Source organism: Siniperca chuatsi, linkage group LG1 (assembly GCF_020085105.1).
Source record: "Siniperca chuatsi isolate FFG_IHB_CAS linkage group LG1, ASM2008510v1, whole genome shotgun sequence".
Taxonomy (NCBI): domain Eukaryota; kingdom Metazoa; phylum Chordata; class Actinopteri; order Centrarchiformes; family Sinipercidae; genus Siniperca; species Siniperca chuatsi.
This window is the reverse complement of record NC_058042.1, coordinates 34,246,417-34,272,269: the sequence shown is the minus strand read 5'-3', so window position 1 is coordinate 34,272,269 and position 25,853 is coordinate 34,246,417. Positions and strand designations below refer to the sequence as shown.

Genomic DNA, 25,853 nt, shown 5'->3' with positions numbered 1-25,853 from the left:
TCTGATGCCTTGTGTCACCTGTTCTAATACACTCCTATGTAAAGCTATGTCTAGCAGAGCTGCTGCATCACCCGATCTCAGCAATGAAACTGATTAGTAAAATGTTATCTTAACATGGTCAAATACATGGTAAAACTATGAAAGTAAGACCAAGGCTGTAACAAAAAAAATAAATTTTCCTGTAAATGTACAGCGTGCCATGTGACTGTACGATCTTCTAGAATTTTATCCAAAGCAGGTGGAATCGTGTGTGTCATTATTTTTGTGTGTTGCTGTGTCTGGAGTGTAGGAACTACAGTGTGGTGAATGTGGAGAAGGGCCAGGTGGAGGTGAAGAGGATGTCCTGTCCAGGCAGCAGGATTAGCTGTCAGATGAAGATGGGTAACACTCTGTGGATGGCCACTGAGGTACACACCACACAGCCAACACCACATGAAATCACATTCACCATTGTAATGCAGTCTTTTCTATTTGATTTCTGTTTACATAACAGTACTGGTTCAATTTATAGTTCATGTAAGATGACCTGGCCATACAGTTAGGATGAGCCAGAAAAGGATTTTTTTCAATGCAGATTCCCAGAATAATACAAAATTCATAGAAATATCCTGGAAAACAATTGAATTTGAATTTTTGTAATTATCAATGAATATGGCAATCAGTTAATAATAATAATAACAATAATAATAATAATAACTTTGTGTGTAGCACCTTTCATACAAGAAATGCAGCTGAAAGTGCTTTACCACAAAGAAAATTATATACACCAAGTGCTTCACATAAAAAAGGGAGTTTTTCTATTAACTTTCAAAAAGCCTGCACAATGTATTTTTTTTCAGTCCACACACAACTGGTAGTTGACATTAGGACAGTGTTCAGTGAAGAATTATAGTTAAAATCACATGGACATAGTCACTGTATGTTTACATTCACAACCTATGTTCTTCTACAAAAACTTCTTCTAATATTAAAGTTCAAACCTCAAAGTGGTAAAACCCTACTGAGTTTGTGGCAGTTTATTATTATTATTATTATTTGTCTTATGCTGCGGCTCAAATTGCCGTGAGCTAGAATGAGCTAGAAACTTGGCCCAAAAACTTTTTTAATTGCATTAAATTTTTTAAATGCATTGTGCTTGAAATTGAATAAATAGACCAAAGTCTGCAACCGTTGGGCCAATCATCAAAAATCTTACAGGATATGTCCACATAAGTACAAAACGACCACTAGGGGGCGCTACAAATGCAAAAATTGTAGACTATAAATCAGGAATTCTTTTGTCCAATCATCACAAAACTTACATGATATGTCCACATAAGAACCTGAAACATACCCTGAAAGTTTCATTCAAATCACACTAGAAATCGGTTTGATTGGTCTCACTCCTTTAAGCAGAATTAAAGTAGCTGAAGTGACTTTACTCAGCTTTGTCAAGCCTGAAACTCATTCGTTGCTGCTTGCGGCTTTAGTTTTGGCCCATTGAGCTGCTTCCTTCTGTTGAGTGAAAAAGGGTTTGAACCCACTAATTACCTCTTGCGGCACTTTTTCAACTCTTAATTACTCATTCATACTTTCAGCTAGATACTCCATTGAAACATCAAAATGTTCCACATCTTTTGTACATTCTGGGTATGTTTCAAATTTTCAAATCCTATTCAAAATATTCAACTTTGTTTAAAGTAAAGTTTTGATGAAGTGTTCAGAGAGTGCATGAAGTGTGCAGAGGGAAAAAAAATTCTTCTTAAGAACACAGCTGATTGAGGTGAGCTAATTAGTTCAGTTTGACAAAGACACACAATCCTAATTTACAATTCAAATCTACCTGTCTCACACAAAGAAACACACACACAAACGCACGTGCACACACCCAATGTCACTATCAAAATGTACAGCTCTTTAAGGACATTTATGCTTGTATTTTTATTTTTTATACCTTTTATACTTTTTAAAAATATTAAGCTTTTTTAAAAAAAAATGTATAATGTAAGTCAATGGAGCAATCTTCAAATCCTCTTCAAACATACTCCACTTTGAAATGCTACTAACTCTGCATACTTTCAGCTACAGATGTTATTTAAACTTTAAACGGATCACAAGACTTTCAACTATTAAACTTGTATTCAGCTTTTTGATATCATGTACAGTTTTTAAATTATCACAATTTACGTTTTATGCTTTTTTCAGTTCTTTTCTGAGTTTATAATGGGTGTGTATTGGGCGAGTTAGAGGGGGTGACATCATCGCTAGAGTGCAGGGCAGCTGTAAAACCTTCTTAAAAATTTCTGTTCCACTTGCTCTCATGCCCACAATTTTCACTCTTCATGCACAATTTATACATCAATTAGTAGACAAACTTGTCCTGGTTCAGATCATGTAACTATTTAAGCCATAGGACATACAGTTTTTTGAATGATCTGCCTCAAAGCATCAAGAGAACCCTACAACTGTCATTGACTGTCATGATATTTTGGCTCTGAGTAAAAACACAAATGTGCCAACTTTTAAAACTGTGATTTCTCCGTCATTTTTAACTTTATCCACACAAATTATAAATCTGCATGTTCAGTAATGCCTTCTTGTGCTGATGGTGAGGTCATTTCACCGATACAACCAACAGTTTAAGAATTTGTGTCTTCTTTTATGGGAGCTTTTACAGATTTCTCTCTCTGTGTCTCAATGACTGCACTTTACACATATATAGTTACACACAAGTGATGCTGATTAGCTTGTTAAACATCAACAGTTTGTTCCTTTGATCTGATTAGTGGTTTGTTGTTGGGCTATATTTTGGCAGTTTAGATCCCTGTCCTTTTTAACTGTTAAAAAATAGCTGTTTCAGGCTTCTCACTCTCCCTGTCTGTCTGTCTGTCTGTCTGTCTGTCTGTCTATACTATCCCACTCTTCCTGTCTGTCTTTATTACTATCCTATAAACTCTATTTCTACTACTCCCGCATCCACTACAGAAACCATTAAAATATCAAAATGTTCCGCTCTTTAAGGACACTATGTACTACCTTTTATACTTTAAAATATTAAGCTTTCAAGAAGATTTGTATAATGAGAGAAATACTGGTTTTCCCCCATTTGTGGGGACTAGTGGGGATTTTTACTAACACATACAACACACACAGACATACACCCACACTAACTGCTTTTGCTAGTGGGGGTTTGTACTTTTTTCAACTATTTATTACAATAGAAGAGAAAACCATTGGCAATATTACAGTAACCACTGTCTTGGTTGACGTAACTTTAGCATTTAGCGATAGCCACAGGATTGTCAACTCACTCAGTTGACATTTTTCACAAGCTAGCACACAACACAACAGTGAAAAACTAATTTATAACTGATAAACAGCACGAAATGAGGACAGCGCACAGACAGATAAAACTCCGCAGCTCTTGTGGCAGCAGTGTCTCTCCCTCTCGTACCGTGTGCATGCAGGCAGGAGTGACAGTGAGTTACTATGGTTACGGGGATGCTCTGTCGCTCTGAAACTTTTTACAGGGAAATATTACAGTATGCAAACACTGCAGTAGTGAGAGTACCATTGGTTCAAATGTGAACGGTACCCAAACCTATTCAGCTCTCAGCTTCTTTAGGTAATGCAGTTCAGCTTCTAATTCTGGCAATTAATTTCACATTTCTTCATTTTAGCCAATGCTTTTCAATTTATTCTTCTTCTGTATGTTTTTGGTCGACTAATACTTCTGCATACTTTCAGCTACAGAAACAATTCAAATGTAAAAATGTTGTGCTCTTTAAGGACATTTGTGTTTCAAATCAGCTTTTCAACTTTTCCATCTCCCAGTTCTACCAGTTATACATTTCAGCTTCTAGGTTTTTGAGCAGTTTAGTGCAATACTTTAGAGCTTTCAGATTTTTCAGGAAAATTAATTTCATGTTTCTGCATTTTTAGCAATGCTTTGCAATTTAGTTCAGCTGTCAGCATTCCCATGCATTTTAGTGTGTTAGAGCTTTTATCTTCACTCTGTATTTATTTATTTCGCCATTTTTTGGCATCTAATTACTCCTGTACTCTTTGTCCTAGAAACTTTGTTTCAACTTCAAAACGTAGATCTTCTTCATGAGATTTATGCTATTACTTTTCTTTATTCTAACATGTTTCAGTGATTTTATATATTTTTTTATACAAGTATTAAAATTTATAATGGGAAGTCTAAGGGAGCAATGTTTGAAAGCTGAAATCTCAACAACTACTGTACAATTGCTAAAGCATGCATACTTTATGGACAGTTGCCCCAACATATTTAAACATGGTAACTATAGCACCACCATGTGGTCAGTTATTTTGTGTTATGTTATAGCTAATAAAAAATCACCCTACCTCCTACGTGTCACAGACACGCCATGCTCCATCTCACCACACACACGCCGCACTCCCTCATCTGAATATTAATTCCCAGCACCTGTCACCTATCACACACCTGAACGTAATCAGCCACTCTACTCCTCCATAAATTCCAACTCCTCACCACAGTCTGTGTCCGGTCTCGTTGAAATGAAGGACAGCACTTTAACTACTGCCTCATTACTTCACGGACTCACCCTCGACACGATATCCCGACCCCGAACCTTGATCCCGACTCCTGTCATCTCCAGTTCCCCGAGTGTGTCTCTCCAGCTCCATCTCCTGTGTGTCTCCAGTCTCCCTAGTGTGTCGCTCCTGTTCCCGGTCCCGTGTATATCCACTCATCTCCAGAATCCTTCTGCCATCTGTATCAGGGACGGTATCTTTATCACTATCCATTCATATCTCTTGTGTGTGAAATAAAACGTTCTCATATCCTCACCGTGTCTCCGGTTGATCTGTCCATAACACTACGGAGCTGAAACTTTTTTAGCACATCCACTGAATCGTGACAGTTCTTTGCCTCACTGCAACCTATGTCCAATTCAGAAGTCTGTCACACTATATTTTTCAAAATATGCAAAATCAATTAACATCTATATCTCCACAAGTTTTTAAGTAAAAGCTACCAATATTTACACAGACGTTATCTAGATGGTTTACATCAAGAGTTTGAAATTGTGTTGAGATCGGTCAAACGGTGAGTCCGCAGTAATATTTAATATCTTGCAGTAATTTCTACTACATGCACACCATTTTCTTTTTTGCCCAGTATTGGGTCAAAAATCACCAAAATATTTGACAACACACCTGAAATGATCCAGCCGAATGATGTGTAATTTGTTTCAGAATTCTTTTCAACATTTTGATTGTTGTAAGCGTTTTCAGTTTAAACAGACTAAAATACCCAGGTATGGCACATGTGAAATCATTGCCCCAACTTGTGAGAAGGTATGTAAAACCCATGTTTCTCCTATGGCGCAGTCAGTAAGTCACCACTTCTGGGGATACAAAGGTTCGGGGTTCACATCCTCATGCTTGCCAATAATGGGGCAATTCATGTATGTTGTGTGTTTTCAAGTGCTCGTTATTAATTGTGAGTCTTACGCTCTTTAATATTTTTGTTTAATATTTAGATTGCTTTTTAAGTTAATTTAAAAAAATAGTCATCTTTTGTTGATGTGAATAGCCAAGTGGTTAAAGATCTTGCCAGTTTGGTGCCCCTTTCAGATCCAGAGGTTGGGGGTTCGAACCCAGGAGCTGGTAATATGTTGTTAATTAAATTTACACATTCTCTCTTACTTTAAACACTTTGCACACACAGTGTACATCCTCACGTTCTGGAAAACCTCCTGCCAATAATAATGCTCGAATTTCTGACATAACATCTTAATTTTAGACTAATACATTTCTTCTCAACAAAATGTGAATTTGTGCTTTGTGTGGCAGAGATCCTCTTCTGGCTCTGTGGTTGACCCCTGGTAGTGGTCAGCTTTCCCTATTAGATAGCAAGGTTCTGGGTTTGATACCGCCTCGGGGAAGTCCTCCATATATTATTGCAATTAAAGTTGTTTTATACTGTATGTTTATCATGTACCATCATTCAATTCAACTCCCTCACTCTTTAATATAATTATTTAGCATTTATATTGATATGCATTTAAAAAAAAGTGATCTTATGCTGTTGTGTGTCTCAATAGTGAAGTGGTTTAAGATAGTGCCACTTGTGTTCCCCTCTCAGGTTTCAAAGTTGTGAGTTTAAATCCTGCTAAGGGCATTGTAACCAAATTCAATGAAGTTGTACAGATGGCACTGCTGAACAAGTCTGTAGCATTTGATATAGTTTTACATGTAGATGGCACTAACAGATTTGAAAAATTGCTGCTGTAGCAGCCGCAGCTGGGAGCAGTGGAAGCAGCAGCCAACAGCTTCAAGCTCTCACGCAATTTCTCTGGAAATTGCATATTCATCATTATTATTATTATTATTATTGTTATTATTATTATTATTATTTGTTGTTGTTGTTGTCTATTTCAGCATAGAAACCTAATTCAAACATTAAAATATTCAGCTCAATTAGGAGATGTGTGCTTTTACTTTTCTCATACATACCTTTCATACTTTACAAAATATTCCTGTTTTCCGGGAAATTTTCCCTATTCAAATGAATGAACGGAATGTAAAAAATTTCCACATTTACCCACTTTTTCAACTTTTAACTACTCATTCATACTGTCAGCTAAAAACTTCAAAGATCAAAATGTTTCTCTTCTTTTCTACATTCTTGGTATTTTTCAACTTTCAAATCCCATTTGAACTTTTCAAAATATTCAAGTTTGAAGTAAAGTTTTGATGAAATGTCCACAGTTAGAATTTGTGACATCATCGCTAGAGTTCACAGGAGGAAAAAAAATCTTAAAAATGTCTCTTTAGTACAGTCTCTTTTTTAGACTGTACTTTCATCACCAACCAGTAAACCCACTTGGTACTTGACACTTAGTTTATCTTATACTTATACCGACAGGATACTTAATTTATTTCTGACCTGTTTTATAGTGTTTATTTTTTCTAGTACTTTCTCCTGTGTGCACTGACGTAAAGACGAGCTACTGTAACAAAGAGTTTCCCTACGGGGATCAATAAAGTATTTCTGATTCTGATTTAACTTGCTCCTCCTCCCACAATTTTCACTCTTCATACATAATTTATACATGAAAATGTAGGAAAACTTGTGCTGGTCACACAAATCTCAAAGCCTCTGCAGCAGGTTCTCCTCTCTCTTATGGTATTTTAACTTTGGTGATAGGAGTTACGGTCTTTGTGCTAGATGCAGGAGTTTGAGAGGCGCGCCCCAGTTAAAATCTCTATGATTTTAACTCTTTGAGCCAGGAGTTACACACAGCAGTTACCATCACCATTGCAACCTTTGATTTCAGTGGGATAAAACAGCAGAATTAGATGGGTCATTAGTGCAGTTTGACACACATACAAGTTAGTCTGAAGTCCATTCACTTACAGTAGGAAATCCCAGCACTCAGTTAATGGACTTAAACCATACAGTATAGGAGAAATACATGTATGAATACATGTGTGTCCCAGCAAATACATACACACACACACACACCCCTACCTCTTTCTGTCTCTCTTGGTCTGATATTCATCTGAGAATCTCAAAGTCTTGAAAGTGTTTTTTTTTTTCAAAAGAGCAGGAACCTTGACAATCTTAATGTTGAAAGTTTCTTGACGGACGTCCTTAGAGAACATTTAATGTTTTAAACAGGATTACTCCCTGACATGTTGTATGCTCTGGAGTTTTACACAAATGTGTTCAATATTGTTTAATATTTTGTGTGTTTGTGTGATAGGAGCAGGAGGTGTTCATCTACAGTTTGAAGGACATGTGTCCACTCAGTCAACCCCAGAAACAGTTCTCCTGTCCAGCCATCATCACCTGCCTATTCCCTGTTCCAGCAAGAGAACAGGTCAGCTCACGTCACAACATACATACACACACACACACACACACACAAACAAAAGATGTTGTACTTGTGTCTGTGTTGATATATCATCAGTTCTGTGAGGCAGAGAAGCAGGTTTTTTTTTGACTGGAAGGTCACCTGTTTGAATCCCTAGATGGATGACAAAGTGTGGAAAAATGTTGGCCAGCAGTAATAGATTTCATTACCCAGAAATCATCTTCATATGCTGTGTTTGTTAATAAGACAGAACTCAAGATTCTACAGAGCCCAGCAGCTATTGCGAAAAATGTTTATCATTTGTGCACATAAAATTATTTGTATCCAAAATTAGTCATCTGTTCCCTCAAATTGATAATTTAATTAGAAATGAATCCAGTTCATTAAAGCAGGAAACATTGTGTGCTAGTTGTAAGTTGTTGAGTTTTTTTCATGTCAGATCAATCTATTAAAAATATTTTGTCACCTCTTCAGCCTATAGCAACTGGTAGCACTGAGTGGAATGAAATGTGATCATCTTTCTGTGTGTGAATCTGTGATTCTTTGATATTATGGAATGAATTGTCCCTTTTAATGCGCCAACCAGTAACAAAAGCAGTTCATATCACCAGATAATGTAATAATGTCTTCAGACTCATACTCCATAGTGACTTTTCACAACTACAACTTAAGAGAGGGAAATTCACAGCAGTACAGGAAATAGTCTTAAGACGTAGGAAACAGATAGAGGACTCAAGAGCAAAGAGGCCTCTGAAACAACATTTAGATTTAAAGTGTAAACTGAAAGAAAGATCTCTCTTCCCCATGTGTTAAGAACCTGGCCAGAGTGTTTGCGGGAATGTCTGACGGCCTGGTGGCAGTGTACAGCTTGGTGGAAGACCTTCCTCTGGAGGGGGAAGCCTACCTGTGTTCACACACCCTCAACAAGACGGTGTTTGGTCTGAAGGACACAGATCCCAGACAGAGACCCTACCCAGTCAGGAGCATGGCTCTGGTCAGCAGTGGCTCCCAGGTGAGCAGATAATCAGTCAAAAATGTATTCAGAATCAGATTTATTGCCACGTAAGTATATACATACAAGGAATTTGTTTTGGTATTTTGCATAACAATTAACATAGTAAGTAGAAAATATGAAGAACGATAAAGAAAGTACTGCCTAAGTCAAGAAGCATAAATAGAAAACTGAGATGTGAAAATATATGAAAAAATATAATAAAAACTAAAATATAACTTCTGTGAGGCTCAGGATTTCTCAAAGGCATCTTGAGTTATGAGCAAATATCTGACAAGCCACACCTACGCACACCAATCAATATGAAACGTCAGGTTTTGGTTAACACCAAATTTGGTGAAATGCTGTCCACCAGCTTTTGAGATACAGTTTTTTGTTTTTTGTATCACCCCTATGGATTGGGCTCAAAATGTTTTGGCACGTCTATTCCCAAACACACTGAAGATATTTCCAAAGATTTAAGACATAAGACAAATAATGATAATAGTCAAGTTACAACAACTTCCTGTGTCATGGCAAAAAATTGACATTTAACGCCAAGGACACGCCGTTCAACGACAACTCACAAGCTTCACAATATATCATCATCTATGCGCCACAGAAAAATGGCCTAAAAGTGCACATTCAATTCAAAATGGCTGTTTTGGGGTGATACATGTACCTCACAAATGTCGTACACATAGGTGAAATGTAGACTGTGGGCTACTGTTCTTCAATTTTGTAGGGGGCACTATGGAGCCATTTTGCCCCACCCATGCCCAAGACCCATAAAATACGGAAATCTTCGCCAATTCTGACAAGTATGCAAAGTTTCATGATTTTTTGAGCACCTTTAGACCCTCAAAACTGCGATTCATTTGGACAAAGAAAAAATTAGAATAATCTGAGCAATTCCAATAGGGTCCTCGCAGTGGTTGCTGCTCAGGCCCTAATTAAAGCTTCAAGCAGTGATGAACGGGCCCTCACACCTGGCCGCACGTCGTGGTGTTCGTGCCAGAAGTAGCTCATCACGGCTCAGAATTTTCATGTGTTTTGAACGATGCACAAAGGAGTTGATATCTTCAGGTCAGGACTGTTGTCACGCGTGAAGTTTGGAGCAGATTTTAACGCGTACACTAAAGTTAGAACGACTTCCTGTGTCATGGTGAAACATCGATATTCGACACTATGCCACGGACACACCGTTTAACGAAAACTCAGCACAAGTTGTAATGGCAGAGAAAATTTTAAGTCGATCCGATTAATTGGGAGGAGTTCGTTAAAGTACAGAGCCTGTAAATGGCCTAAAAGTGCACATTCATTTTGAAATGGATAACTTCCTGTTGGGTTTAGGGTATGGCTCCAAGAAGCTTTTTTGCATATTTTGGGGTGATGCATGTACCTCCCAAATTTTGTACATGTAGGTGAAACATAGGCCGGGGGCTGCTTTTTTCAATTTTGTAGGGGGCGCTATTTTTCAATTCAGTTTTATTTATATAGCCCCAACTCATTGCATTTTTCCTATAGAGCAGGTCTAGACTACTCTTTATAATATTATTTACAAAGATCCAACAGAACCCACCATGAGCAAGTACTTGGTGACAGTGGCAAGGAAAAACTTTTAAGACTTCTTTGCAGACCACTGGACCCAGCTTTGACCTAAGCCCAAGGCCCTGGTTAGTTCCACTCCTAGCCAGAAGGAGCCATGCACTGTTGCTCGTAAAGGTAAACATGGTGGGAAGCTCCCCTGTCATCCTCTTCCATCTCAGGCCCTCCAGCTGACCAACAAATTCTCCATCCTGGACGAGCAGGACTTCCCCCCCACTTGCCAGTCGCCGCACCCCCCATCGTCCCTGGACTCTGACAGCCCCTTTGTCACCACCTCCACTCCACATACGCCGTCTGTCTCTCCTGTTGACCGTCGTTCTCAACGACATGCCCCCTCTTCATAACCTGGCTACATGCACTTTAGCAGGCTGCTCAGTCTCAACACATGGCTACAGTCAGTTTGCTCCTCACACAACTTAGTTTTACTTGATAATTTGAATCTTTTCTGGGAGCGTGCATCATTTTTTAACAGAGATTGCAGTCACCCCAGTCAACAGGGCACCCATTCCCTAACTCCAAACATTGTTCATCTCCACCGCCATACACACATGACAAATCATTCCTACAGCACACCTGGACACACCACCGGTCACTGAACAGAACTGTTCCTCACTGCCACTGAAATTCTCCATCTCACTAAATAGCTCCGCCCACCGGCATGCAAAGCTGTCTCCTTCTAACGCTGTTCCAGATAGTTTAGATATTCCTGTAATCATAACGCATAGGTCTGTCAACCGAAACGAGCACATCTCACACAGAAATAGTAATAATCTATTAAAGATTCAGACGAATGCCCCAACTTTAGCTCCCAGCACAAATACACTTAAAATGGCACTCTTCAATGTGAGATCTCTATCCAGTAAGACTTTCATTTTAAATGATTTTATTTCATCTGCAAAACCTAGATTTTGTGTTTTTAACTAAATCTTGTTTACAAACTAGGGACCATAGCGAGCTTGTTGAACTGTGTCCTTCACTCTATGATTGTTTCAACCAACCCAGGGTCAGTGGTCGTGGTGGTGGCCTGGTGAGTGTGTATAGGAAGAGCTTTAAATGTCATCAAGTACCTTGTGGATGACATTTCGGCTCGCGCTCAGCAGCGATAGTTTCGGCGTATGGTCTATTTTTTCGCATGTCACGAGCGAATCTGGCAAGAAAACACTGATAATCTATTATAAACAATATGAATTGATATTATATATGCTATAAATGATCTGATTGATTTCTCTGCTTCTCTCCCTCCTGTTCTCCTGGAGTGACACCCCCCCCAACGATGAAATATCAAGATCTGCCCATCCACTATATTTATTAGAAATAGTATCACTGCTGTATGTGATTGCGTTTTTTAACGTATGTAGTTATTCCACATTTGTGTCAGATGTCTCTAAACAGAGAGAGAGACGAGCAGACACACACACAGGCCTCTGTTAAGTATGGTGTGCCTCAGGGGTTTGTCTTTTGCCGTGGCTCAAATTGCTGTGAGCTGGAATAAGCGAGAAACACAAAACTTGGCCCAATAGCTGGAAATTATGTACAATGCTTCCACAGAAATTTGAGCCGAACCGGCAACATGGTGGTGCTGTAATTAAGACCCAAAAATGCAATTTTTGAAAGACCCCACCCCTCACACCGTGACTCTGATTGACTTGAAATTTCTCGCACAAGTCAAGCTCAATGTGCTCTACAAAAAAAGCCTCTTGGACCATTAAAGTCTACCATGATGGATTGTTTGCTAATTTGCATAATGAGAAAAACATAAAAGTAAAGTAAATAGAACTAAAATAAATGAATAGAACTTATTGAATTTTGGCTCTATCGACACCAAATTCTTGATACAGCATTGCGGGACTGATATGCACGTTTCTCTTATATATTAGCAAGATTGGTCAAAAAACATCTTTCAAAATATCTATGCTATGGGAGAGGCTTAGCACAGAATTGGCCATAACTCAATAACTTAATGATTTGTCCAATCATCATAAATCTTGGGATATATCTTCAGGTTGTGTTTGGGGACAGGCATGCCAAAGCATTTTGAGCTCAACCCATAGGGGATGCCAAAAACTGTACCTCAAAACCTCAGAATTTCACCAGATCTGGTGTACATGCTCTGGGGGCAAATTTTAACCAAAATCTAAAGTGCCATATTGATTGGTGCAAGTGAGCGTGGCATATCACATATTTGCTCATATCTCAAGATGTCTTTGAGCAATCCAGATTAAACTCACTGATATCCAGCACTATCTCCTGAACATCAGAATCAGAATCAGAAATACTTCCCGAGGGGGAAACTCTTTTGTTACAGCAGATCACTATCATGTCAGTGCACACAGGAATAGAAGGACTAAGCAAAAAATATAATACACTATAATACAGGTCAGATAAATTAAGTACCAAGTGGGTATAAGTATAAAATTAAAATAAGTGTAAAGTACAAAGTGGATTTACCGGTTGATGATAAGTATGTACGGTATAATAATACAATTTAATGATACAAGTAGTAAGTAACAGTGCATGAACTGTTAAGTGTGTTAAGTGTAGCCTATTAAGATTATAATGAGACGGCGGATATTGCACAGCAGTAATATAGGTATGAATAAATTTCAATAAATAGGGAATTTTAAACTGTAAAGAGTATATTGCACAGCAGTATTAACACAGAATATTGCACAATTATGTCAAGTATTGCAGTGATGTTAATGATCAATGTCCAGTTAATGACTTAGGGTCATATAGACTAACGCTTAGAGGGAGGAATTAAAGAGTTTGATGGCCACAGGCAGGAATGACTTCCTGTGGTGCTCTGTGGTGCTTTTTGGGGGGATGAGTCTTCCGCTGAAGGTACTCCTTTGTTTGACCAGCATGTCATGGAGTGGGTGGGAGACACTGTCCAAGATGGCATGTAGTTTGGCCAGCATCCTCCTCTCTGACACCACTGCCAGAGAGTCCAGCTCCACCCCCCTCACTGGCCTTACGGATCAGTTTGTTGAGTCTGTTGGCATCCGTTACCCTTAACCTGCTGCCCCAGCATGCAACAGCATACAGGATAGCACTGGCCACCACAGACTCATAAAACATCTTCAGCATTGTCCGGCAGTTGTTGAAGGACCTCAGCCTCCTCAGAAAATAGAGGCAACTCTGGCCCTTCCTGTAAAGAGCTTGAGTGTTCTTAGCCCAGTCCAGTTTATTGTCCATATGTACTCCCAAGTACTTGTAATCCTCTACAATGTCCACACTGACCCCCCGGATAGAAACCGGGGTCACTGGTGCCTTGGCCCTTCGTAGGTCTACAACCAGCTCCTTAGACTTTGTTACATTGAGCTGCAGATGGTTCTTCTCACACCATGAGGCAAAGTTCCTCACTACAGCCCTGTACTCAGTCTCATCACCACCACTGATACATCCCACCACAGCAGAGTCATCAGAAAACTTCTGAAGGTGGCAGGACACTGTGTGGTCGCTTAAGTCCGTGGTGTAGATGGTGAAGAGGAAGGGAGAGTGGACAGTCCCCTGACGGGCCCTAGTGTTGCTGACCACACTGTGTGACACACAGTGCTACAGCTTCTCACCCAGCAGGGCTGGCCGGATGGTGTTGAAAGCACTGGAGAAGTCAAAAAACATGATCCTCGCCATACATACACACCAAGTTTTATTTGAATCTGATGAAGGGGTGATGAATGGCGGAACTTTGAGTGTGCAGTAATTGAAACACTGCAGGCTTTGTTATGGAGGAACAATAGGTCTGCTAGCTAGTCAGGACTGTCCCATTGTCTTTCAAAGCGACGGTAGAACTCATTCAGGTTGTTGGCCAGGCGCAAGTCGTTAATGGAGTGGGGGGCTTTAGGTTTGTAGTTGGCGATCTGTCTGAGCCCCTTCCAGAAAGAAGCAGAGTCGTTGGCTGAGAACTGGTGTTTGTCAGAGTACAGTCATTTAGCTTCTCTCACTGCCTTGCTAAACCTGTACTTTTGCTCTCTAAGCCTGGCCTTGTCCCCACTCCTAAACGCTTCTTCCTTTTGCAACCATAGCTGTCTGAGTTTAGCTGTGAACCAGGGCTTGTCATTGTTATACTGTAACTCACTCTGGTGTGTGTTGGTATACAGCAGTCATCATAGAAGCTGATTTAGGATACCACAGCAGAAACTAGCAAGAGACAGCTACATACAAAGTTTCCAACCGAAAAAATCCCACCCCTTCCCAGCAGGCCTCCCTCCAAAGCCACTCCCCCAAAACACATTTCAGTGCACGGGCAGAGTGTGTGCAGGTAGGCAGGTAAGTAAGTATACAGGCAGTTAGGCCAGCCAGTCATTTTATTCGGGCCGAATATAATGATTGGATGGGCTTATTACAGGCCTGCGACAGCCACAGATACTAGATTTTTTTCTTATTATTTTTCAAGGCATTTGATGTATTGATTGCTGTTGGGATGTAAAGAGAATTTCAACAAATATAACAAAAAATGCTTCAGAAATACATTACCTACCATAGCTTTAAAGTCACAGAGGACAATAACTTGAGGAAAGGTTAACAGTTTATGAAAAATTATTCCAGATCAGGAGAACAGGACTGTTGAATCACTGACACATCGATCCCCTCTGAAGAGTGTGAAGTCCGCCAGCTGCAGCGCAGAGTACGGTATCGATCCACATAGCTGCATCTCCGTGAAGCATAAAATGGAAGATGAATAACATTGACCATAAAGTCACGTTTGATAAGTCACTAAGAAGGTCGCTGAATAAAAGGACAGCATCAACTCATCAGTCAAACCCATGTCTTTGCATTATTGGATTATGGTTGTGTTATTTCTGCCCCTGTCCCTGTGTTTATCAGCTATGGTTCTCCAACGGTCCGGGTGTGCTGGTCATCGACTGTCTGAGTCTTCAGGCAGTTCGAAGGCTGGAGCTCTACAGCCCGCCATCCTCCATCATATCAATGACAACCAGCTTCAGTCTATGGGGAGAGGAGGCAGTCTGGACTATTGATGACCACATCAACACCCTGCTGCTCTACCATGCTGCCTCCTACCAGCTCTGTGCCAAGTACTGGTGAGTGGAGCTTTAATGAACAGGTCTGCCACAGGGAAGTGTCATCATCAGGTGTAGGATTTGGGAAAGTGAATGTTTCAAAGTACAATTGTCTAACACAAGCTTTTTGTGCTTTGACTAACTGGAAAAGTATGATTTCCTGGAGAACAGTGAATCAATAGGTTCATTTGTGATGAATTCTTCCATGCCTTGAAAGTAGACGACATCAGGCAGGCTGATATTGGCTGATTTTGGCATATTACAGATATATCAGTATTGGCATACAGTACAGTATGTAAGCTGATGTCAGTACAGAAATATCAAAGATATGTTTGAGGTCATTTAGAAACAGTGTCTTCATAACATAGTTTGTCCACCATCTATTCAGTACATTTGAGGGCTGCCTGTAAATATTGATGATTCTTACATCAGTCGAGAACACCATTTCGTGGTAAGCACACATATTAGACAGATAATATGTTATGAGTAAAATATTGCAGCAAAAACTAACAAAATCTGCCATAAACAAAGCAAAGAGAACTCTTGGCAGTGTTGTAGGTCAGCAGCAACTCAGACTCTGTCAGAAGTAGAGATGAACTCAAATCAGCTGAAGTCCTCTGTTACCTCAGTTTGTTGCTGCGCTTAGCTTGTAATTCTGTCATGCTGGGTTCAAGTACCATGTGACTGACATGAACTTTCTTCATAATTAACTGACTGAGGCCAGGCTTGTCTGGAAGGATACGTTTCCATTTGTAACTTAGGTCAGACTTCCTTTATGAAACAGAATTTCCTGAAAATAAGCCTTATTTATGAAACAAGCCTCGTTTAACTGGTAAGCTTGCTTCATCAAACACCCCTCAGGGCCATTTTGTTATCTTAGGACAGATCCAAGATAGCTGTTCCCCCCTGTTTCCAGTCTTTGTGCTAAGCTAAGCTAACCGGCTGCTGGCTGTAGCTTCATATTTACCATACAGACATGTGAGTGATAGCAATCTTATAAACTCTCAGCAAGAAAGAGAATAAGCGTATTTCCCAAAATGTCTTTCAGCAGCCAGAGTATACAGTTTTTTATAGTTTTTTATGTTGAACTTAATATACTCATATTAGCATATTATAAAACTGTTTTTGTACTTATTAATTCCTAAAATTTTATTTGTTTAATTTTTCTTCTCTATCTTCAGCTTATTAGCTGTCCATGTCCATGGATCTTTCTTTAAATTGCCTCTCTGGAGGTTTCTCCAGTGTTCCTTATATGTTAAGGAAGTTTTGTCTTCCTAGAGTGTTTGGCTGTGTTTGGAAACATTCCTGATGAGGGTCTCTGGGGCCTATTAAGACACTGTGTGTGATACTGAGCTGTATGAGTAAACCTGGCAGTGAATGATGTTAACTTAAGCTGCTGCGCAATGCAGAACAGTCTGTGACCTTCCTCATCCATGATTATATGAAGCAACATTATACCTTTGTTACTTCAGGTTGGCTAGCTAATACTAATTAGACAGTTGCATATTAGCAACAATGATATGAACACACCTCTTTCCTTGTGCTTTCTTAATCTGTCTGATACTCACAGTTGTGCTTTTACAGTTGAGCATGAGAAAAAAGCTCATGCCTCAGTTGAAACATAATTGACGTTTGATTTGAGTGGCTGTTTTTGAGATCATGTTGTGGTTTCAGCTGCGGAGACAGCAATCCTCTACGGGACGTCTTCACTGTGCAGCGTCCTGCAGGGGTTAGCATGGTGACAACCACTGACCTCAAGAACACGGCCCAAGAAGAGAAGCGGGAATGTATTAATGGAGAAGTGACATTGATCTACAGTGAGGAGGCGGGAACTCAGATCATCCAACACCAGGATTCACTGACAGACTACTGCTCCATATCATCCAACTACTTGCTGGAGCCGCTGGGGTCAGACACCTCAGGCCTCAGCTCATTAGCCAGCCACAGCAGTGTACCACTGCCTGCAGAGGAGGAGACGGGCAGGTACCAGGACCAGCAGGCATCCATCAACCCTGAGTCTGATCTGGACTCTCCAGAGACTGTGAACCCTACAACGCCTCAGCTGCGAGCCTTCACTGTGCTTCCTGTGAACGGAACTCTGTGGGTCCCCAGGTACAAAATGCTGCACACCAACTGAACACAACACAAAGACACCAGCTAAGTGTTGGTGAGATATTGTTGCAGCAAGTGAATATGAATATGATTCAGATTAAATAGGGGCAGCGCAAATAAAGATATTAAACATACTCAAATACAATTGTCAAATCAGAATTTTAAAAACTTACAAGTTAAAGTATACATACCTTCATGTATATTGTACATGCAGGGTATGTGAAATATATGCACAAAAATACTGGAAAAATAAATATTATACAATATGAGAGTGTTTTGGGCTTCACAAAGTTGAGCAAAGTCACTTCAGTTTGTTTCATTCTGTTGAAAGAAGGAGTGAGACCAATCACACACTCATTCCATCATCACAAAGCCTGCAGCATTTCAATAATTGCGCACTCAGAGTTCAGCCATTTGTCCCCCCTTCATTGTATTTGAACGAAACTTGGTGTGTGTGTGTTAATCAGGATTGCTCAAAGGCATCTTGAGTTACGGGCAAATATTCAAAATGTTCTATTAATTGTACTGTTTTTCACATTATGCAAATTAGCAAAAAACCATCATGGCGGACTTTAATGGTCCCAGAGGTTTATTTGTAGAGCACATTGAGCTTGACTTGTATGAGAAATTACAAATCAATCGGAGTTACAGTGTGAGGGGTGTGTCCAGTTATTGGGCCAAGTTTTGTGTTTCTAGCCCATTCCATCTCACGGCAATTTGAGCCACGGCATAAGACAAACCCCTGAGGCACACCATACTTAACAGAGGCCTGTGTGTGTGTCTGCTATCATAATAATAATAATAATAATAATAATAATAATAATAATAAAACTGGCACAAACTCAATAGGGTTTGCGGTTTGAATCCTAATAATAGAGCAGCACAAACTCAGTAGGGTTCTACCGCTTCGCGGTTTGAACCCTAATAATAATAATAATAATAATGATAATAATAATAAACTGGCACAAACTCAGTAGGGTTCTACTGCTTTGCAGTTTGAACCTTAATAACAATAATAATAATAATAATAAACCGTAACGTAAATATAAATAATCTTACACACCATGTTTATATAATTATATGTGCTGTAAAAAAATGTAACACATTCACAAAAGCTTATCTACATAAGGCCATACCTTCCTAAGTTCTTGCACTATTAAAACTTAAGGAATGTGTAGGCTGGTAAATACCTCTGTAATGTGTCAGTTGGCTGCTAAGAAACATTTGTAGCACCATTTAATCAAAAGCAATCAACATTGTAAATGGGAAGTCACTGCAGTATCACAAGCTGTAACATAACTTTCAACAATAACAGTTTTAGGGGGTCAAGCTGGCAATCCTTTGTAAATGTAGATATGACTATTTTATTTGGTAACACTTCATATTAAGGTACACATATTCACCATTAACTAGTTGCTAGTTAGCATGCATATTAGTAGCATATTGGCTCTTTGTTAGTCATTATAAAGCACTTATTAATGCCTTACTCTGCATGACCATATTCTACAACTAGTAGGTCATTAACTAAGAGTTTTCCCTCAATAACCTCCTAATTACTGCTTATTGATACTAAGTAAGGAGCTGTACATGAATTACGATCTTAATATGCTTTCCACAGTATGGGCCTTATAAGGTGGTAGTACCACAAGAATAGTCATTCTCCCTTAATAACACTTAATAAATATGGTCTAATCTTATGTAACAAAACACAAAAAGTGTTAATAGTGTCCAAATAATTCTAAAATAAGTATTTCTAACTCCTATTCTAAAGTTGCCTCCTCTTCACATTTAGTAAATCCATTATTCTCTACTATATAGTGTGACATATATCCATTTTACGAACTGCACATGAGTACAATATTTGAATCGAATGTCAGGTCAGATATGTCCACCATACAGTGGTGTGAAAAAGTGTTTGCCCCCTTCCTGATTTCTTATTTTTTTGCATGTTTGTCACGCTTAAATGTTTCAGATCATCAAACAAATTTAAATATTAGTCAAAGATAACACAAGTAAACACAAAAGGCAGTTTTTAAATGAAGGTTGAAAACAAAATCCAAACCTACATGGCCCTGTGTGAAATAATGATTGCCCCACCTGTTAAAACATAACTTAACTGTGGTTTATCACACCTGAGTTCAATTTCTCTAGCCACACCCAGGCCTAATTACTGCCACATGTGTTCTCAATCAAGAAATCACTTAAATAGGACCCGCCTGACAAAGTGAAGTAGACCAAAAGATCTTCAAAAGCTAGACATCATGCTGAGATGTATATATTATCTAGTTTTGTCAGTTGGTTGAGTCAGCTTCACAACAGTTCCACCTCCAGTTAGTTGGTGTAAATATTTAGTAACAACTAATCTCTATGTAAGAACCAGTTTGTTTGGTGCAACCTGTTTTAATTTAGTGATGCCTATACCTCCAACTCATAAAGACTTATATATAACTAGGTTTGAACTAAAAAACAACTGATGCAAACGTATCCAGTGGCATAACACACTGTGTGTCTATCTATGTGTGTGTTGTTGTTTGGTAGGCGTGGAGGTGATGTGATGGTCATCGAAATGCAGTCACATGCCGATCAGCTGACGGGGCGTGTCATCGCTGTCCTCAGTCCACCCGGATGTTTCACTTTGGGGTGAGCTCATTTCCTGTTAAGAGCACTACTGCATCATAAGAGTTGCAGGGTTGTTAGTAGGCTCAGCTCTGTGTATTAAATGCGGTATCCACATGTTAAGTGTGTCCAGCAGGCATCTTTGATCTTTGATGAAATGTTACAGAGCTGAATCAAACACAAAATGGTTGCAGCTCTCCAGCAAAGGTGGTTAGTATGAGCTTATCCTGCCCTGAGATAAAATGGCATTGAAATAGAATCTAAAAAGAATTTGCTGCACCTGAACCAGTGGACAGCTAGGGCAGTCACTTTCCACCAGAACACCAGCAACATGTGATCCACAACAGCAACGCAGAGAGGACCAATGGCCATAATCTGTATCTAGATGCTCTTCATTTTTCCAGAGTATCTGCAGATTATATATTAAATTACACTAACATAAATACTGTTTAAATGTTAGTATATAACATTTAATTTAAGTGATGTTGTGCAAGCTCTTTTTTTAATCATGTAATGCAACTTCATAGCCTTGCAGAAGCAGACATTCCTTGGGCTAAGTATTGGTTTTAAGTCTGGAAAAATCAGTGTGAGACAAAGAAGCTGCTTTCCACAAAACAAGTTTGTAGTCAACCTACACTATACACATATCGGTACATACATGTATGTACATGTACATACTTTGATGTTAAAGAGCAGATGCATAGAGAATGGATTAAGGGCAATGCTTGGGATCTGGCTGATGAGGGTTCAAAATCCCAGTTGGAGCACCTCTAAAATAAATGAAGTTGGAGGAAGTAAAATGGCATAAGATTTTGCTCAAAGCTTGGGAAGCTTTATCAATTCAGCCCTGCCCCCTGTGGCTACGGCATGCCCCACTTCCAGTTACCCAACCAGCTCCACCTCCACAGCAGTCTAGTTGACAGGAGCCCCACACTCTGGTCCCAACTCCATGTACTGTGGCTCCACCCTCCCAGAGGCTCATTGACAAGTATAACCACGCCCCTATACAGTAACAGACTCCTCCCACTGTGGTAATGCAGCCTCACCTGTTTGTTTAGACACGCCTCTGTGTGCGGTAGCAAGCTCCGTCCCATTTACGAAGCCACAGCCCCTGTGCAATAGCAGGCTCCACTTCCAGCTGTAAAGCAGCCCCACCCCTGTTTTCTTAGCCACTCCCCCTGTACTGTAGCAAGTGCCACCCCCAACAATAATGCAGCCTCACCCATTTGCTTAGTCATTCCTCCCCTTATGGTACCAAGCTCCACCCACAAGGAGTGCTGCAGCCTCACCACTAGACTATAAACTGCGCCTCACCTGGAAAGTGGACAAGAGCAGGCGGCGGCATGGTGCAGTGGCTAAAGTCAGTGCAGTCAAGACGGACAGTTTCCAGCAGCCTTCACAGTTTATACAGGAAGTCACAGAAACACTCACCTCCCATTAGGTCAAATCTGGATTTAATGATGTTATATTTATTAAAATGATAAAATCTGTGATAATCATGACAGCATTGATTCTGTAACCTTCATATTACTCACTACATACGTTATTTTACATAGAAATTTAACTGCTTTAGTGTGCAGCGGCATGCCCACTATAATTTGGCTGCTGGTCAGACTTTTTGCTGTACCTGTTCACCTCAGACTCATTCACATACTAAGTTTAAGAAATTCAAAACATCAATCTATAGTCAAAATTTTCAGGGAGAGAAAATGAAAAACAGAGAATGTATTGTATAACAGAATGTATTGAGCCTCTCTAGCTGATAAGTTGCCATCAACAGCACATTTATTCTCTTAAAATAAAACTTCATAGTACAAGAGTTTTTATAAAATGTCTGAAATAAACCTAAAATGTAAACTTTGATGAAAGATGATGAAAAATACAAAGATGTACAGATCAAAGTTTTCTTCATGCTGCATGGAGCCCATTCATCACTGGGGGAGGAAAAGCCAAAGAGCTATATATTAATTTACTGATGCAGTCTCAATAAAGCTTAGCAAGATCCGTCATCATGTACTTATGGTGCTTCGCTGAGTCTGTAATTATTTCTGTAAAGAAGCCAGCTGCTGGTACTTTGCTGAAAGGACTTCTGTATGAGCTTCCACAAAGGGGACTGGCCTTTTAGCAACAGGCAATAAAAAGGCCACCCAAAACAGGCTCCTTAATAAGCAGTTATTACATGGTGCACCTGTAACATAGGCGACACGCAGGGCCGCTCAGGTCACGTGAGGGCCCGTCAGGCCTGTAGGGCTTGATTTATATTACGTAGCCGTTGTTCTTTAGCTGTAATGATCAGGAGCATAATGCTGCCTGCCCAGTCTGATTGGACAGTTTGACTCCATTACAAATGTATTAAATCCTGAGTTGTTATTTAATGTGTCTGTTAGCTCATGTGTGGGTTTGATGTCTCTTATAGCTCTTGGTGACTTCACAGAGCACAACCTCACCTGTTCTTGTAATCATGAGGCTATATATTACAGAACATGAGCAAACATCAGGAGAGGATAATGATACACCCCATAAAGATGAAACAACAATGGAAGAAGATAATTCAGGGTTGTTCTGCATGATACATGGGTGGTTGATCTCAGGATATAGGTTCAACAGAAGCCCTCCTTGCTCCCAAAATGCTTTGCTTCACAGCCTTCATAAATTAGAGTTAAAGTAGATTGCTTTGTCCCATTCTTTAACATTGTTCTTTGATCCATTTTACATTTTTTCTTTCCAGGAGAAAGGGCTTTGTAGTAGACATTTTAGGATCAGAGAAGTGCAGGATTTTAGTTCTTTACCAGCAGTTAGACAAATAGTAACTTCTGCGCTAACAGTACATTCAGTATCCTCAGTGGCTTTCCAGGGAACCGCTTCCTAGTACTGCCCACTAGCTTCTAGGAAGAGCTAATTACAGTGCACAGAGATGTGCCACCAACTTTAGCTCCTTCCTCGCATTGCATCCCTCTTTTTCCCCACACAGATTGATCTCTTTATTGCGTCCTTCACTCACTTCCTCTTCTCTCTCTCTTTCTCTCAGGATCCTGGAGGAGGCAGCACTAGTGGCAAAGGACACAGTTGTATGTGCCTTTCGTAAGGAAAATATGGAGTGGTGCCTGTGTGTCTGGAGGGGCTGGGGCTGCCACGAGCTGAAAGTCTTCTACCAGTCCTACGAGGAGCTGGGCCGCTTGGAGACCAGCATGAGGAAAAGAAGGTAGCTGTTGTGCTGTGACGGCGAGGTGCAGAATCGCAGCTCTGTATGGAGCCGAGGGGAATACACACCGACAGACTGCCAGTGCTCAGAGCAGAGGGCTGCCGAATGCTGACATCGGGGCAATGGAGGGGTCATTAATTCAGTATAATGTTGGACATTGCTTCTTTAGTCTTGTTTATTAAAACATGTTGTGTGATGAATCCTCAAGGAATGTTTGCTGCCCCCAGTCGACAATACATACTCTGGGACTTGTATTATTAAAATTCTTGGTCATTACCAGCAGTAACCACAGATGTCACCAAATCAGCCAGGATTTAAATTGGTAGGACTATTACAAAGTTAAAATAATTGACTTCATCTCCCATGAGGCTTTGGCAGTGTGTCAACAGCTTATGATGGCTATGTTGTTGTTGAAAACGAACAAAATAAAAAAAAATCCTTTTAACATGACAAGGCACTCGAGTTTCACTGTCCATTACTCTACAGAAGTAGATCCTAGTCCTGGTTAGTCTATTGACAGAACACACCACCAGTATTTTTCAGCTTTTCAGAAACACTGATGAAAGATACCCTCTATAGGGGCATTCCGTCAGAAATCAATCACTTTCTGACCCCACCCCTTTCGATTTTTAACTGATTTTTTTCCTACATGTTAACCTAAATGAGATAGTGTTAGAACGGGGTTTTATTAACCAGACCACGACCAACCATTCAGAAGACTGGGATGCTCAAAGTTGAATTTTTTTAATATTTTATGGGGTAGACACTTCTCTACATCTCCTGAAGTTTTCATGTTGTGCCCGCTATCAGTTGAGCAACAGCAGACTTCTGAGTATATGGTGGGTAGGTCAGTCTAACACACAAATCCTTAATGTGCTTGCCTATGAATTTCTGTTTCACCTCAAATATTACTTCGGGTGGAGGGGGGAAGCTGCAACAAGGCTCCTGCTTGGTATGAGGAAAATAAGAAATTGCTTCCTGCTCAGAAATTTGGCAAAGCTTTCTGCTGGATGATTGGAAAAATCTCTTGTTCGACCTGTTCCTGTCTGCATGATCATGTATTTGGCTGGCTCACAGCAGTAATGTGATCTTTAATGTTACTGCAAACCCAGTTTACTTTATCAGGTGAAGATGTTAAAGTGGTAATCTATGATTTAGTATTTCACTTTTATAGAGCTGAGGGACTGTTAATGATAAGTGAGGAAGCACCCAAGCGCAGACTCAGACAAAGGGATTTTAAGATAAAAAGGTTTATTGTAAAGCTCAGTGGGAAGACGATGAGCTGAGGAGATGGAGAATGGCTGGAAACCGTCCTTATCGTAGCGGCCAAACAAGCAAAACAATTGACAAACTAAATTTACAAAACAATTCTACCTCAAGCTTTCAACCACAGCTCATGGTCTTTCAGAGTTTACTCAGTTGTCACAGAGATAATGCACTTGTCAGAGTTAAATATGAAACTTGGGTAACAGGGTGATATGGGGGAGCTCGTATCCCCTGTCTCTGTTAAAGCTAGTCAGTGGACTGAGTTACTTTTTTTGTTGTAAAACTATTGTTTCCTAAGTCGAGAATGAACTTTCATGCTGGAATCATTTTGGAGCATTTTCTGATTTGGTGTCCCTATCGGTAGAACAACATAATCTGTCAGTTCAACACCATTAGAAAATGACTTACAAAAATAAAAGCATTTTCTGATCTACCATTGTTATTGTTTAGTTTCAGCACAAAAAAAGCATCCTCCCTGACCTTTTCCGTAACATGCCTAGCGGTGATATAACGTCACGCTACTTCCGCCTTTGCTTCTGACAGACAGCAGTCATAATTTGCACTGCCGCTAGAGGTCTTTGTCAGGTAAATGTTAGTCTCGCATAGCCAGACCTATCTCCACACTTTGTTTTAGCACTGTGCCAGCACTGGAGAAAGGTCTGGCTAAACCCATTATCATTCTGGTATAGGGAAAAACACTCTGGCTTGTTTGTATTTCACAATTGTCTTGAGTGGTGAACTTGTAAAATGATAACACGCAGATAGCATAAGGGGAGGAGAATTCCGAGTGAAATAGTCAGCCAATTGCAGGCTTATACCCACAGCCGTGAGTCAGACTAGGTAAATGTAAACAGATACATGAAATTAACACTGATGCTGTTGTCTTTTCTGCTGAAGGCAGTCTCTTGTCTGGTAAATGCCCATGACTTTCAAACTCCTCACCTCCAGCTTGTAATGTAGAAAAATTTGCATTCCCCATGCCCAAGCTGATGTAAAGGCTGGGGTGTGCATGAAATGGACTACTTTGTACATATATAATGTTCTGTTAACAATCATCCTTCCATATTGAAGCAATTGAACAACAATTTTCAGTACAGTCAATAAAATCACATCACGTATGGTATTAATCCCCCTTTGCCCATGAGTTCTGCATTTGGCCACTCCTGTTAAGATTCTTTGAGTTTATT

The 25,853-nt window shown here is 39.9% G+C and overlaps 1 protein-coding gene across 7 annotated transcripts in view; it reads left to right on the top strand.

Annotated features, from left to right (window-relative positions):
- Nucleotides 1-23,850, top strand: part of lrrk1 (leucine-rich repeat kinase 1) — a 161,972-nt gene extending 138,122 nt beyond the window's left edge. For all 7 annotated transcript variants that reach the window (XM_044189476.1, XM_044189499.1, XM_044189486.1 and 4 more), the window contains 7 exons: nucleotides 290-407; nucleotides 7,740-7,856; nucleotides 8,665-8,862; nucleotides 15,277-15,491; nucleotides 17,145-17,582; nucleotides 20,121-20,222; nucleotides 23,227-23,850. In XM_044189476.1, the coding sequence (XP_044045411.1) occupies nucleotides 290-407; nucleotides 7,740-7,856; nucleotides 8,665-8,862; nucleotides 15,277-15,491; nucleotides 17,145-17,582; nucleotides 20,121-20,222; nucleotides 23,227-23,404 (1,366 nt within the window). In that variant the 3' untranslated portion in view covers nucleotides 23,405-23,850. The remainder of the gene's footprint in view (nucleotides 1-289; nucleotides 408-7,739; nucleotides 7,857-8,664; nucleotides 8,863-15,276; nucleotides 15,492-17,144; nucleotides 17,583-20,120; nucleotides 20,223-23,226) is intronic.
- The last annotated feature ends 2,003 nt before the right edge of the window (nucleotides 23,851-25,853 follow it).